The sequence below is a fragment of the Coffea eugenioides genome, chromosome 7 (assembly GCF_003713205.1).
Source record: "Coffea eugenioides isolate CCC68of chromosome 7, Ceug_1.0, whole genome shotgun sequence".
NCBI classification, from domain to species: domain Eukaryota; kingdom Viridiplantae; phylum Streptophyta; class Magnoliopsida; order Gentianales; family Rubiaceae; genus Coffea; species Coffea eugenioides.
In genome coordinates this window covers 15,551,493-15,567,805 of record NC_040041.1, presented here as the reverse complement: position 1 = coordinate 15,567,805, position 16,313 = coordinate 15,551,493, and the positions used below count along the sequence as shown (strand labels likewise).

The window sequence follows — 16,313 nt, the reverse complement described above, 5'->3', positions numbered from 1 at the left end:
GGCATGAATTTTGCAAGCAAATTCGTGGTTTAGTTTGTTCTTGTAGACCATATAACTATACACTTTAAAAGCTTTGTAGCTTTTTAAAAGAACCAATAAATAATACAGATTAGCACCTTTAACTTGGGGAACTGGTCTACAAGAGTAAGTCCATCCAAAATTCTTATCGTAATAAACGCAATGGAGGTAGCAGTAATCATGTTTTACCCTCAAAGAAAAAAAAGAAAAAGATGAACCTGGATTATGAAGCTATCAGAAATGAATAAATAAGAAACTTTTCCAGCAAATTTAGTAACAAAATCTTCTTTGTTATAAAAGGAAAAAAAGAGAGTATCAACTTTTCAAGTTATTTGTGTATCAGTTTCCCTTTTTATTGCAAGTTCAAATTTTAAGAACATTCCTTATGGTTGCATTGACATCATTTCATGAAGCAAGATACATTCCAACAGTTGGATGAATTGACAAAGTCAGCAATGATGAGAAGGGATCGGGATGTATAAAACTATCAGATATGATAATTGACAACTCTTTTCCCACTTGCTTCTTACATATTAAGGAGACATAAACACCAATCAAGCATACAACCAAGACGAAATAGGGAGATGTAAAACACTCATCAATCTTTTGTACCTAAGGAAGGATATGCAAGCCATGTGAATCCCTTCTTGTTTCTTGTAGATACAAATTTCATCAAACCTTATACATATGGTAAACAGTGAGCCACACAGATAACCAAACACATCATTGGTAGCTTAAACCAAACAAAATGCCTATAGGAGTCAAATACTTTATGGACCAAAAGAACAGCACCTGAGTTCTCCAAAAATGGAAAAGTCCATGCTGATAAGTCCAGAGCAAATGCTGGATAGAAGACAAGCTCACATTTTAATCCTTTTCACATCAGTTTCAGGGACATTTACATCACTCCCATTGCCACCTAGCAATGTGCTTGTCTGACTTTGCAGCTAGGGAAAAACGAAATTGAAGATGAATCAAAATGACATAAATAGACCCTCAATTACATCGTTGCAACTTCTGCATATGTTTTCAAAAAAAAAAAAAAATGAAAGAATGCTCTTCCTTTTTGGTATCCGTTACGATCAAATTTTTGTTCTTCCACCAGATTATCAATTTGCAAAATGTTCTAATATACTATTTTTCCTCGAAGGATCATGCACACAGGTTTCCTATCTAAGAGTGAACATCAAGACAAATGTATTAAATATCTCAAAACAATGAGTATGGTCCTTTCCGTTATATACAATGTCTTGTAAAATATAAAACAATCCACGACAAAAATTTAACACCAAAGACCTATGATGCACTTGAATTGATTGTCCCAGAAAGTTTTGAACTCCAACGGATTTCAGCCCCATACCAGAAATCTCTACAGAAAATGTTGCTCTCATATATAGATCCAAAGAATTTCAAGCTCCCTTCCACAGGTTATATATCAACCCAATTTACTATTGGAAACTTCCAAGACACATAACCCCAGGCATATACCCATAAAAAGCCCCACCAACCCACTACCCGCTCATACAGTTGCTTAGTCACAGAGACATGCCACTTATAAAAAGATTTATACATACCCATACACCCTGCTGCAGAAAAAGAGATGCATTAACCTACAGACACCTACAGCCACAAAAATCATTATGAGCACATGTAAATCACATAACTAACACTTAACAGTGTTCACATAGCACAACCCCACTTCACCATACATCCATGCTCATCAACATTCTCACATAAAATCACCCAAGCCCACCAGAAAAAAGCGAACATTCACATCTCCACCAAAACACACAGCAACAAATTATAGTTATGAGCATCCTCACATGCAAGAATACATGCACTTACAACTATATAACAATGCAAACATAACCTTTTCACCCGCAAAATGGTATGAGGAGCTGTATGTACCCATCCAGGTACTTCCATATCAAGAAAAGCTTTTATTGGTGTGAAGACTATCTGACATCTTAACGTGCATTGATCTCTCAATTTATTCTATCTAGAAGAAGAATTTTATCCATCAAGCAACCTGTTTGTTTCATCAAAAGCATTATTAATGATGATCTAACATCGATTAGTTTGAAATCTTTCTCCAAATCTAAATCCACTAATTCAAACTCAAAGACAAGCTTCAACAAACACAAATCCTTCAACCAACAAACCCCATTCCCACCCCAGGATACGACATAGTTGAGAAGTGGTAAAACGAAAAAGCTAACATGACAATTTCAGCATTACAAAGAGAAGAACAACTTTCGCAGAATATACATACATTATCATCAGGGACAACTGCATATCTATCAGTGGGTGAGACCGAAAATTTCTCTGCTCAAAAGAAACATGAAAGCAATTTTTAGAACATGAAACTACCATTATGTCTAAACCTAATAAAAACTAAAACCACAAGAACTCAAAAGCACACCTGAGGATGGATCAACTTTTGAGCTCTCTATCACTTGTCCAGTGGATCCATCGACACTCAAAGCCTCTATGATCTTGGGAACATTGCTTCAATGTTCAAATTTAGCAGCATAAGCCAATGACAAAAAGGAGTTATTTTGCACATGGAGCTCTGTCCAGTAAATAGAATAAACTAACAAAGCTAGAAAGCATACAAAAGACAAGTGAATTGCCATGAGTAAAGTCCTTAAGTTGTAAGACCTCCTCACTTTTATGTTATCCCCTCTACAAGCCATGCAAAAGAATGTTTTCCCCAAAACCATAAGAGACACAAAATGTATGGTTTCCTGAAGCTTTGCGCTCAGCAAGGAAGATAAAGTAAACAACCAGCAAGAGAGTACAAGCTTCTATTCTCTGTGAGGCAAATTACAATTATAATAGCTGTTTAGCTCGAAAGATTCACCTATAGCTTTAAAAGAATACGTCAGAGGAATGTTTACAGGAATAAGTGTCAATCCAGTTTTCCTTGAAATTTTTTCATGGCACAGGTAACTACATAACATATAATGAAAATTCCTGATGTCCAAGCCAGCGTCATCTAGGCTTATGAAGCTCTGTGATACTGATCTGAAATCTATCAGAAACGTAATCTTAATTCACTTTAGGATTTTGTGTACACTTGTAATCAAATCCCCTAACCTCTCCACACTCATAGCACACATTTACAAACATCTATATGGGGTACCATATCATCAGGGGCTAAGCAAATGGGTTTGGTACTAGGAACAGTCCTGAGTGCTGCAATAACATATCAGCTATCCTTATGTCGTCTTTCTATGTTTTAGGGAAGAAATAACTAAAACAGCCTCAAGTGATGCTAAACAAAGGTTCTTATGTCTTGTCTTTCTAAGTTTTAGGGGAAGAAATAACTAAAACAACCTCAAGTGAAGCTAAACAAAGGTTCCACACCAAGCTACATTGGGATTGCATATAACAATAAAACTAAATAATCAGAATTAGCAAAAGGAATCATGGCATCTATATACAACCCAACTATGACATATTACACAACAATGAAAATAAAAAACAAACATAAAATCCCTGTAAGCTTGAGATAAGATTGATTACATTCTAGTTTGTACAATATGGTTGTTTCTTCTCCTCAAATTGAAATACTTTTTCTCTCCAATTGTTTTCACTATGACTTTATCTCACTCTGTGTTTGATTTGAGACCTGCACTAAAAACTTACTTAAGAAGGATACGTACTTGATTAATATCAACATTATTCTAATAAAAAGCCTCTTCTTGTTTAATATTCTTATAGCATGTGGTAATGATTCATAGAGTTTACATTGTTTCTGTTACATTTGTAACTCTTAATCAGGACTCTTAGCACCCTGTATACGTTACAATCCGTACCCAACTTTTCTATGTTCCCATCATTGACCAGTTAGATTCCTGGTTCTTGACACCTTTAAAGCCCAAAAAGGAAAGGAGGAAAAATGATATGTCTAGGACTTGCTAGTTTCAAATTTTCAATCAGTAGCATTACCAGTCAGCAGACTCCCCATGCCCAAGTTGTCCATTTGTGCCTCTTCCCCAAGAAAAGACATTTTGCCTTTCAGAAACAGCAAGAGTGTGTCTCCAACCACAAGATATCTGAACTACTTTCTGTCATCCGAAGAAACATGAATATTCAAACAGAAAAAGAGCCGTTATTTGTGCAAGAGTAAATGGACATATAATCAATACCAGAGGTGTAAAAGTATTAAAAAGGAACGTGCCTGATCAAGTGGAAATCTAACTTGCACAGGAGAGCAATGATCTATGTTGTCACCTACACCAACTTGTCCAAACTGTGTAAATATAGGAAAGAAACAGGCGAAGTCAACAAACCATATACCTGATATGATGAAACAAAATAAACAGCTATATGATGTAATTACTTTCTCCTACATTAGGAAGAGGAACTTTAACAACCAAAATATGGAACAGTCTATAAGATCTGTGAAATCTAAAGCATACAACAGTAAATAATTCTATTCACCTCCTTTTGTAGTGGAGGTTTACATCATGATACTTGGCATTACTTCACTACAAAATAGTATAATTTTTCTAGATACTTTGATCACTCAACAAAGGAAGCACCACCTCTTACCCAAAATTAAATACTTAGCCAGACCATGCTAATAGGTAAATCGTTTAAAGTAATAATTATTGTGCCTGGGCCTTGTAGAATACGTGGGCTATAAAATTAAAGACCCATGGACATTCTAATAAGTCATAAATTTTCTACATAAGGTAGACATCACCTACAAAAAGCCAAATAACAACACATCATATGATAGCATTCCCGAGAAATTCATAAGACATGCAACAAATACCATGTCAGGACCAGCTCACAACTGAGGTCAAGTATTTCCTAAAATAGAGAGCTGAAAAAATAGAAAGCCAAGATAAGCTAAGTCACAGCAGAACATCAATGTACTAATCTGTTTCCAGCTTAGAGATCTTAAGACCAAAAAGTACAGTCAAATATCCAAACATTAGAAGGCTTTGCTGAAGTCAACATCATGTAAATTACAGGGAACTTTAGGAAGTCATTCATTAAAGAAAAGCACAGACCCATGATAAATTCTACCTCTCTCAAAGAATCAAAGTTCTACTAAACCACGTACTACACAAGAAGCAAGGTGCAAGTGTGAAAAGATATTAACATGAAGCAAGCTCAATATCCGAGAAGAAACGGCCCTGTGCTCTTTCATATGGGGTTAAAAAATAGATCTTAAAATTTGTTAGGTAATATTAATTTAGTTTTCCATATCTTTGTAAGGGAGTAAGTACTTCTCATTTGCACTTAGCCTCTTTTTCAAAGACTGGAGGGTAACCTCAACATGTAATTTGATTTTTTTCAGTACTAAAAAAAAGACCCATGATAAACAAAAAAATATAAAAAGATACTTGTAAACAAAAAAAGACCCATGATAAACAAAAAAAGAAAAACCAATACTTGTAATTTAATTATTAAACATTAGAATGTACTTAGAATGTACAAGATGTACAAAACATGAGGTTGTATGTACGAAGAAAATTAGAGTGAAACCTGACAAAAGGAATTTGTTTGCGCCCAATAAGCTCACTATTACAGGTATTGGAGATTGCACATATTTAGGTCGAGTTGCAATGTGATCAAACAAAAGCCAAAGAAGAAGCATAAGGTACCTTATTCCATCCCCAACCATAAAGTTTGCCATCAGCTGTCATTGCCATTGTATGTCTCCATCCACCTGATATCTGAAACGAATAAAAGAAAGAATACGACCATACTGCGTAAGAATCATAAAGACATAATTATCGTCAATATTTTTTTTTTTTTTTGATGATGCTTGTCTGCTCTTTAATAGTCTTATGAAGACATTTACAGAGTTAAATGATTGCAAGGGACATGACAAATTTTGGGTAGGTGTTTACATAATTTTATGTACAGAAGATTTCTTTGCATTTCACCAACTGCAGTTTTAGACAAGTGTTGCAGTATCAGAATGCAGACAAATATCTTGTACATATAAAATGTCATAGCTCAAATTCATATTTATTTTGTAAAGTAAAAAACCTCTCAATCTGTCTGCTATGGATTCTTAACACTTCAGTGCATTTATAAGAATGATGGAGATATAAGCTATTATCACCGTTTGCATAGCCACCAACTTGAAAACTGACACAAAGAAGGATAAAAGTACTGTCAAAATCTTATTTGACTTCAAATGAATTGTAAAAGGAAAAATATTAATGCCATGGGAGGAGAAACCGAGCATGCATTTTAAGTTATTATCTTGTCTGCACCAACTGTGCAAGAACCAACACATTTTTGAGTCTTCCTTTACTGTTTGTTTTGGGATTTATCCTACAAAATCAAGCAAAAACCAGCTAAAACTTCTCAAATTTGCCTTGATTAGTTTTGCCATCAAAAAATCAGTTTAAAATGAATAAGAAGAGTTGATAATCTTCAGCAGGATATCTCAAGCATCATGAGTGCAAATGTTTCTTTATTTCTTTGATGTCCTAGGAGACCTAATCGAAGAATACACATTGCAGGCAAAGAATAAAAGGTACCTGAGAAATAAAACTCTTGCTAAGAGCATTCAACTTATGCGGTACAAGGTGGTCTTCAAAATCTCCATGGCCTAGTTGACCATATTTACTCCAGCCGTACGTATATAAATCACCAGAAGAGGAGACGGATATTGTGTGTCGCCATCCACAAGCAACTAGAATCATCTTCTCACCCTAAAAATTATAATAATGCAATCAATTGTTACAAGGAACTAGAACTTAAATAATAATAATAAATAAATACCTCTAATAAATAGGAGTGGAAATAAACCAAAATTTGCTAATGATTCGATGATAAGATGGTCATGCACAAATTACCAGCAAGACAAATACTCAAATCCTACGTTTTTAAAATTAACCAGAGATCAATCAGGCACTTTCAGCTTACATCTGTGATCACCGATTAAATATTTATCATATAAACTTCTAGTATTCAGAGATTCATACAATAAACTCATCAAGATTAAGGTAGTAGATGTTTATCATTGTCAGAAGCTTCTGAACACAATCCAGAATATCCTATCTTAAATTCAGTTTTTCTTTTGAATCTACCAACATCAACTACCAGTTTTAATGGATGAAATGTATTAAGTGATAAAAGAATTAATTTATTCCCATCTTTACCATCTACAACAAAGCGAAAAACATGCAATTATTAATATAATTCAGATAAGAGATAGACCTCGACAGCTGAAACTTTTTCAGGAATTAAGCGGTCATTTCTGTCACCTAGACCCAAGTTACCATAACAACCCCAGCCCCAACCATAAAGTTCACCATCTTCTGTTACAGCAGCAGTGTGTTCTGCCCCAGCAGCAACCATCCTCACAGGTACTCCCTACAGATGGTACATCACAAAAAAATAAATTTTGCAGATCAATGTAGCTATGTTCTCAGCAACTTTTATAAAAGTAACCACAGGTCACCCAGGCAATCAAATGAAAGGCTCAACGGTTCATTGGAGGCCTTTGTAGTTTGTTGTCATTCATGCCTTGCTGATTCTACATTCCACAAGGTTATGTATGAGATTGTTTAAAAGTTGATAATGAAAGCAATAACCTGAAGGTAAAGTGCTCAAACTGAATCAACCAATTTCTGCCATTAACACATTCAGCTGAACGAGCAAGTATCACTTTTAATTCTTCTTTTGCAGGAACATAAATGACAAAAGTCAAAGCTCTAAAACATGCAACTTTTTTATGAGTACTGCTTTCCACTTTTCACATTAAAGAATTATATAAGCTCAGTGAATGAAAAGCTTCATCTTGCCTAATAAACAAACTCAGGAAACTTAGCAATGACCTATGTCAAAGTAAGTAAAAAAAAAGAAAAAGAAAAATTGATCCTCACTGACAATCTAGTCTCACATATAATTTCGCAATGCACAAGCAATGGAACTAGAAAATGTAGCGCCAACCCTTGCTATATCCAGCACATGAGTGCATGTGATAAAAATACGTCGCCTATGTATTTCCTTCGCACTTATCATAAAATACAGAGTCACGTGATCAAGTACAGATTAAATCTCATAAAACTAACATGGCTGAAAAAGCAAAAGCAGAAGAAAGAAGCAAGTTCTGAGGTGTAAAAGCTAGTGAAGCAAGTATAGCAAATAAACACAAAAACAATCTTACGACTTGAACTACCTGGAAAGCTCCAATCTTCTGTGGCACAAGAGAGTCCTCTGTTGTGCCAAGGCCCAACTGACCATTTTGATTCCGACCCCAACTTCAATTGACAAACATACATGAAAAAGGATCATCCAAAATAAAATGTCAAAAGGAAACAGACTTTGGTACATCTAGTAAATGTCAGTGACAGATTACTACCAGCTTCTCTCATAAGCTAACACATCATGCATGAATGACCTTCTAAAATGTTTGTCTACTAGAGTGCATATAGCTTAAATAAATTAACTTTTAGACAAAAAATGACCAACACATAAATAATTAGAAGTAATTCGTGTCTGGCACAACACAAAGAAAAGGAACAAGAAGCAAGGATGCTGTTTAAATTTCATATAAGAGCCTAAATACGTCCAATATCATCTTCAACACCGAAAATAGTTTGTTGGTTTCTTTAAGTAGAACTCTAAAGTTTTAGCACAAAATTTTAGCTAGAAGGTGGTTAAAAATAAAAAATAAATAAAAAAAACCATGATCGCCTGCAATGATCTCCATCTTGATAAATGAAAGACAAAACTTGGATAACCAATTTGGTGTTAAAAAAATTTGGTAAAAATGATGAAAACAAAAATTTTAGAATATACAGGCCACCTTTAATCAAGATATGAAAAACAATGACACAGTTTAATCAACAAGAATATTAATCGTCCTTCCACTCATGTACATCAAGACCAGTCATCCATTCACAAATGGTCGTTCACCTTAATTGCTTATGAAGCACAACTATGAACAAATACACGTCATGCAACAGATGCAACGACATGAAATTTTCCATAAAATTATGATCAGGTTTAGTCCAAGTTAACTATGAATTTATATGATATATACTGGTAATTACCCAAACAAGATGGAATTCATTTCAATGAACTGCAGAATTGGAAACAAGTATTTGCATTGCTAGTACAAAGAAAATTTGTTGTCTAGAGAAGTCACATATATTCATGAAAAAATAAAGTATGTTGTTTCCTCTATTCTATTATCTGTAGCAATATCAAAACATAAATATGTAATTAGAGATTAGATAACAGTATCAATAGCTTCCAGATTTTTCACAATTCATTTTCATGATACGGACATTTAAGGAACAAGAGCCATTAACTCCCATTGAACCTGTTCCAGGGTAATACAGTTTAACCAAATGTTTTTGGTCAACTCTAACTGTCAGTTGTACACGGTATATACTTTCAGCACTTTAGATTCCAAAGAAGACCAGGAAAAGGATGAAAAAAAAGAAAAAAAGAAGGATGCTAAGTGAACAAAATGGAAGGGTTAGACAGGAGTGGCTGCTCCTGCTGGAAGTAGGATCAGTTTGTTAACGTAATTCTTGTGCATAACTTTCATTGGCAATTGAATTCTTTCCTCCAACTTCTCCAGATCCAATGAATGGTTTAATACTCACAATATCCTTGCAAAATACTGAATTAAATGAAGTTTGTAATTCACATAGATCAATTCAAATAGAAAAAGTTACTGCTTTTAGGCAAAGAGTTATTGCCTAGTTGTTAACTCTAGTTACACCCTATTATTGTAACAATGACTACCAGAATCCAGAATCATATAGATCCTCAATCTCGATTTACAAGCTAAAACATAAGAACTTCGATTACAGTATCTATTTCTTTTTCAGAAGGTAAAGTTTTATTAGAGGAACCTACAGGTGCTAGCCAGATTTCAGAAGTTCCTAGGTAGACATCCCCGTCTTTTACTTAAAAAAAGAAGCAATGATAGGCACATTCTCAAAGCACATTGAGAAACAAAAAAAGGTACAATGTTCTGAAAAGATAACTAATGTTAGCAATACAGGAATACTTTGGCCATTTTAAGTATCTCGCAGTATTCCTTTTCTACGCATGAATTACCTGTTATAAAGCCTGTTAAAGTGAACTCTATCCAACTAGTCACTTCTTTCTTCTATCTCTAATCTCTTATCTCTAATTCTCACTGTAACTCTTAGACTCAAAAATGATTTAGAGATCACACAAAGTACTTGAAATGCATTAAGATTCTACACCAAATTCCGAAGTTGTTATAGTTAATGATTTGTTCAGAAATATTCTCTGCGATTACATGCTCTACTAAGTTTTAATAATTTGGTGATAATTCAAGGCCATCATCTTGCCAATCCCATTACTAGATCATTTACCAATCCTATAATTCTAGCCATTTATTTTTTTGATAGGCTTTTTGCAAATGCGTTTACCGAACACATCCACCGTATGACCCTAAGAGATCCTCCAATTTTACCCATCCAAGTCTAATGCGCTAGAAAATTAAGAATGACTTTTTCTACATGTCCAGGTCATATAGCTATCCAACACATGTCAAACAAATAAATCAACAAAAGCCAAGGATGTTTCATAATCCATAACCAAATCTTCAGTTGAGGTCCAAACTTACAGTCAGAAAATGAAAAAGGAAAAGACTCAGTTGATGGCTGCTTTATATTCAAGCAAAAGAATGAAAATAGAGATATCCTCCACTGCATTCAGAAACTTTCAAGGAGGCAAATTCTGCTATCTTCTTTATGCGTGAGAATCTATTATCTTATCTGTTTAGCCGGTTTCTAGTTATATAAGAAATCCAGTTCACTGAAGATGCCAAACATTTGTGTTTGAGCATTTTTTATAAGACATGCAATTCAAAGTTGAATGTGTTTGTCAATTTTTGATGAATTGTTTACCATATTCACTAGGGGAAAAACTGTACAGTAGAATTGTGAGTTTGAATATCCATCTAAAGTCTTTTCTTGCTTTCATTTAACTGGAAAAATAGAATGCAGAATCGCTAATGGTATAACACCAGTTCATGCGCAAAGAAGTAAAGAGTTCTACAACTTATCTGACTCAGAACCCAAGATCAGAAATCTTGATTGTATTACTACTACACCATGTTGGGTAGCATGGCGGGGGAAAAAAAGCCAGCTTCTAAGTAAAGAAGTATAGGAAAAATTACACTAAGGAGCACAGCTAACCTCTGCACCTCGCCTTCCATGGTCACTGCCAAACAATGGCTGTCCCCACAAGCAATTTGCTTGATTTTTAGACCATGTAATGCCTTTATTGGCTGAGGAGTAAACAAGTCACTAGAGTTTCCATGACCCAACCTTCCAAAATCACCCCTACAAAAGTCCAAGATGAAGATATCATTAGAAATTGCTTGAATCTTACGTAGTTCTGATGCCAGAAAACCACTTTAAATAAAATTGACTCCTCAAGAAGTTAAAATCAGTGCATAGAAACAAATAATATAGCAAAAGCAAGAGAACCACTTGCATATTTATGGTAGCAACCATAAATTAATAAGTCTGATCTCAGCAGTGAGGACCTAAGCAGGTGTTCCAAAAATTAAAAGTACCTTGTATCTAACCAGCATAATCACCAGGCTACTATGGAGCCAATTTAATCATCAATCGAGCAAACCAAATTATTTGCAAATAGGTTATTAAATCAGACATCCATAAGTATGTAGCTTGAGTTCTCTCTAATTCCTTTCCACAGTAATTTAATTTCAACCAAAACGCATAAAAAAGTTAGGGAGAGAACATAAAAATACCTGTTGAATTTTTAATCAATCAACAGTAAAAACAGTAAGGTTGAAAAGTATGGAGAACTTCAACATAAAATCTCTCACGTTTACGAAACATTTTCTCAATGGAATCTCTTCCTTTAGAGAAGATCAGCATGACATTGAATAGCTTCAAGAAATTCGTATAATTGTTTCGCATAGGAATGAACTCTTAAAGCGTTGTTTGACGTAATTCTGCAAATTAGACCTTGTATGGTTGGTCCAGCATGGAGTACGACAGTAAGTCTTTTATCAATTAAACACAAGCAGTTCTTTCAGTAACCCAAGTCAAGTCTGTATCGTTGCATTTAAAGATCTTTATTGCTTTCTTTGTAGAATCAAATTCATTCGTCCTTCCGTGGAGTTTTGCTTGTTTACTTCATCTATTGCCTTGCCTATTCTTTCCACTTTACTTCTATAAACTAACCTGTTAAATTATATGCTACTTCAGGAAAGGGCTCAAAAAGAATTTAAACATTCTTTTCTTTGTAACTAGTTCATTTATATGCTGGTACAGTATTTGCAGGAGGACTAATAAACAGGACCTTAATGTCTTGTGGTGCTACTTTTTCATTTCACACCTTCTTATTTTGATTTCATTTTAAGGACCTGAGAGACACTCTTGTGATATAACACTTTGCGAAATTTAGTAACTGCTTTGATCCTCTCCGAAAGAAAAAGGGTATTCATGACATACTATTCTTTTTGTAGTAATCTTCATATATGAACTTCAAGAGTATCACTTAAACAGCTAAGCTGAAATATTCCAATGCAGCGAGATTCATAGTCACCATTACTTTTTTATTTTCACTCAAAAAGATTGAAGTTTTTCCAAATCCTAACTAGGAAGAATGCGGTTGGCCATCTGGCACTTACCTTTTGCAAATGATACTAAAATATAGTTTCAGTAGAAGCATCTTATATGTCCTGATTATTTTGTATCTGAAATCAGCTGATTTCCTTGAAGGTTAAGGAAAGGACATGAATTGTCTCCCTACTATTTTCGCTCTGACTCATTTTCAGGTTTTAATACTGGAAGGGAGATTAGTTTTGCATCACATAGGAAATTAGTCTAAAATGGCCCGGGTAATCCAGAGAGCAATGGGGAGCGCTGAGGCAATCATATTGGCTGTACGATTCATGTACATTGTGGATTTTCAAAATGGCAATCAATTTAAACTTGGAAAGGCCCAAACTGAAGATCAAAGCAGCATGGAGCTAAACAAGGTTTTGGATGCAAGATCAGTTCTGAAATTCCAGAAGAGGAGCATCAACTTCATATAGCCTCTTTTTCTCTATCTCTAGTAATAGATTTCTTGCTCTGTCTATGGGATGAGAGTGGAATCATGTCATGCAGATCAAGTACAAGAAAATACACCCGTAGGATCAGAAAAAGCTGACCTAAGCTAAGTTAAAGGAGAAAACATTAGAACCAATGTGATGTCGGGCACAATTCTGCAAATCAGGAAGCTGTGTTCAATACCATTTATTTACTTGTGGTGTTTAAGGAGCAATATCTAATAGCTTTGGATATATTTTTGAATTTACACCATCTAATACCCATTTATAAGATTAAACTAGCTTTCCTTGCATGCATCAAAAGTAATTGCGGGAATTCATTGGCAATCCATCCTCAAGTCCAAGAACCAAGCCTTTGAAATCCTTGATGTGTAAAAAGCAGATATTAGGAAATTATTGCAACTTTCCTCAAACAAAATCAAAACTCAAACAAAATCTAAACAAGTAAACAAATGCAGATTTAATCAGGACTCAGGAGTGAGCTTGCTTACCATCCCCAGCTGTATACTTCCATACGTAACTCCGAGTATGCAGTAGTATGATCAGCTCCACAAGTAACAGATACTATCTCAAGTCCATCCAGTGGACTCAATTGAGTTGGCGAAAATCGATCTTCAGCATCTCCATGTCCCAGTTGGCCATCCTCTCCCCTCCCCCATGAACAGATTACATTTCCAGCTGCAATACATGAAAAAGCAAAGCTTTGACTTACATTTTTCCACCCGTTACTGAGTAATAGACATTTGACTTACATTTTGGATATCAGCTCACTCAACCAATTCATCACATAAAAAAAAACTTATTCTCCCTAAGTCCTCACTTGGGGTTCTTGTGAAGCCCAATTAACATTCTTTGGACTATGATCGACGAAAAAGCAACATTTAATTTCAAGGCTGTTTCAAGATGCTTTTAACTGTTTTAGTAGTAAGATCAAACTGTGCTATGTACATTATTTTATCCTCAAGTTTTAGACATTCAAGTAAGTATCCATAGCTAATCCAAGCCAGCTTTTATTTGTTTATTTTTCCCCTGATTCATGCCCATAATTCAACTTCAACATTTTTCTCATTAAAAAAAAACCTTATTATTCCTTTTCTTTTTTTTTTTTGTTCAGAAACAGGTACAAAGAAAATCCTTAGACTATCACAATACGAATTTTACGTGGAAAAGTCTTTCAGTCAACCTTAAAAATCCAAGAATATCCTTCATTAAGCTTAAACAGTCAAAATTTTGAAAATTAAAAAAATGGAAAAGAACAGGAAAAAGGGTAGAGGAAGACGTGTAACGTTGTAGTCCACAGAAGAACCGGCTCAATTAAAATTAGGCAAGTTCATTAACTAATACTGAGCCTGATTAGACATAACAAGAATGTACAGCTTTTAATGCATAACGTACGGGGTCTTATGCACGCAATTAATACCTCACCAACTAAATTTTCAGCTAATTTCTTCAGATTCCAGCAAAACGGAACAAAAGGAAAAACATAAAATAAATAAAATAAAATGTTGCATAGAAAATTGGAACAAAGTAAAAAACAAGGCCTGGCCTTGTTTGGATTGTGAGTTTTTCCAAAATTCGTTCGACACATTTCTTCATCACATTTTTACTTACACGTACATCACATCACATCGTCACAGTATCTTTTCTATGAAAAACTCCAAAAACTTTACAATTCAAACGGACTTACATAAGAGAGCAACGGAATGACTTGCTCCGGCGGAGATGACTAGAACTCGGCGAACCGGTGAAGTTACTCCTCCTCCTTCTGCTGCTGCTTCTCCTCCTTGTCCGTGATTTTTACCGCCGGAACTACCAGTATCACGCTCTTCTCCTTTCTCCGCCATTTCTGAACTTTCTTGTCGGTTGGAGATATTTAGAAGTATCTTCTGTTTCGGGGATTTTCTATGGAGAGAGAGAAATGGGGGAGAGAGATAATAGAGGGAAACGGAAGCAGAGCGTATTTATAGTGATGGAGATAGGACATGTGCGACTGCTGCACTTTTCAAGTGTTCTCCTCTGGTGTCTAGTTTCCAAACGTGGAGGAGACTATGGTGTAAAATTGGACTGTACTAGTTGAAATAATTTGGCTCTGGATAATGAAAGTTGTTTGTCGTGTTACCCACGACAAGCTGCATTTATGTTTGGGTTGCAGTTTTCTTAAATATATTTTTGTAATTATTTTTTATTTTATATATATTAAATTATTATAATTTATTTTTCTACAAAAACTCTAAAAATAGCGTTTCAAATGGAAAATCTAACAAATTTATAGAAGTAACAAGTATTTTCATGAGATGTTTATTTGGGTTATTTTGATTGTTATAAAAGAAAATAGCATACGATATTGATGCAAATTTCATAGCTCTTTGGAGTGCATTTTTTGAAGAATTTTTAGGAAAAATTTAATGTACTATTTTTAAAAATATGATGTATGCGAGATAAAAAGATGATCGAGAAATATTGTTAAAAATTATTTACAATAACCATAAAGTTGTTTGCTAAGGAAAAAAAAAAAGTGCTCCAAACAGGGCCATTAAATGCAAATTTGTCGTGTTTTTGGAATGCAACTCTAATGCAATGATCTGTAATTTGTCGGTTGGAATCCACGCTAATAGAAAGGAAAATTTTGGTTAGTGGTTGAATTTCTAGAACGTGATGGCAAATATGAATCTGTTCAAGTAAGAAAGTATACGTTGTTTAGAAAGTCAAAAAAAAGGTCTCGTTCTCCGTGTATAATATTTGGAATCGCAATAGGGCGGGTGAATAGCAAGACAGGAGCGGGAGCGGGAGCGGGAGCATTTTTTCTCTCCATCCCTTCTCATGCCCTACTTAATAAAAATAAAAACAATATATCTTATAACCTAATAATTGCAAATGAGTCTTAATTATAATAAAATTCTTTACTAGTTATTTGTATTTGTAACTAATTAGGATGGCTCACATTTAGATAAACCTGATTTTCAAATACTCAATGGTCCAAATTGTGCTACAAATGTGATACAATCTGAATCAATTAAGAGGGCACAAGACATCAGAACGGCTACTTTGTTGGAAGATATTATTCAATTAAGAGGGTTGTTTCAAATGTGCTCCTTTTATTTTTAAAATGATAAGAATCATATAAGTTATAAGATTAGCACTTATGCTTTAGGCATCACACTAGATGAGGAAATCATGTTTCCTCAGTGTCAAATACACTGACGGTAAAGTTAACTCGAGTTTTTGCTCGCAA

General features: G+C 34.6%; 1 protein-coding gene across 3 annotated transcripts; it reads right to left on the bottom strand.

Moving 5' to 3' along the window:
- Window positions 1-474: 474 nt before the first annotated feature.
- Window positions 475-15,102, bottom strand: LOC113778284 (ultraviolet-B receptor UVR8). 3 transcript variants are annotated; one of them, XM_027323637.1, is made up of 13 exons: window positions 14,769-15,102; window positions 13,573-13,759; window positions 11,190-11,336; window positions 8,180-8,261; window positions 7,216-7,371; window positions 6,534-6,707; window positions 5,643-5,714; window positions 4,205-4,276; window positions 3,973-4,091; window positions 2,441-2,526; window positions 2,291-2,343; window positions 1,593-1,638; window positions 878-965 (listed from the first exon to the last, which is right to left on the bottom strand). In XM_027323637.1, exons 1-12 carry the CDS (start codon window positions 14,923-14,925, stop codon window positions 1,624-1,626), a joined length of 1,320 nt encoding a protein of 439 aa, XP_027179438.1. In that variant the 5' UTR covers window positions 14,926-15,102; the 3' UTR covers window positions 878-965; window positions 1,593-1,623. The 3 variants fall into 3 exon arrangements, with proteins under 3 accessions (XP_027179436.1, XP_027179437.1, XP_027179438.1); XM_027323635.1 differs by lacking the exon at window positions 1,593-1,638 and having other exon boundaries at window positions 475-965; XM_027323636.1 differs by lacking the exon at window positions 1,593-1,638 and having other exon boundaries at window positions 475-959.
- Between the last annotated feature and the right edge of the window lie 1,211 nt (window positions 15,103-16,313).

Coding starts and splice junctions, on each gene's coding strand:
- LOC113778284 (XM_027323635.1), bottom strand. CDS start 14,925: ATGGCGGAGAAAGGAGAAGAGCGTGATACTGGTAGTTCCGGCGGTAAA. Junction 2,527..3,972: donor CATGGGGAGTCTGCTGACTG/GTAATGCTACTG, acceptor TGAACATTGAAG/CAATGTTCCCAAGATCATAG. Junction 2,344..2,440: donor AAAAGTTGATCCATCCTCAG/GTGTGCTTTTGA, acceptor TCTTTTGAGCAG/AGAAATTTTCGGTCTCACCC.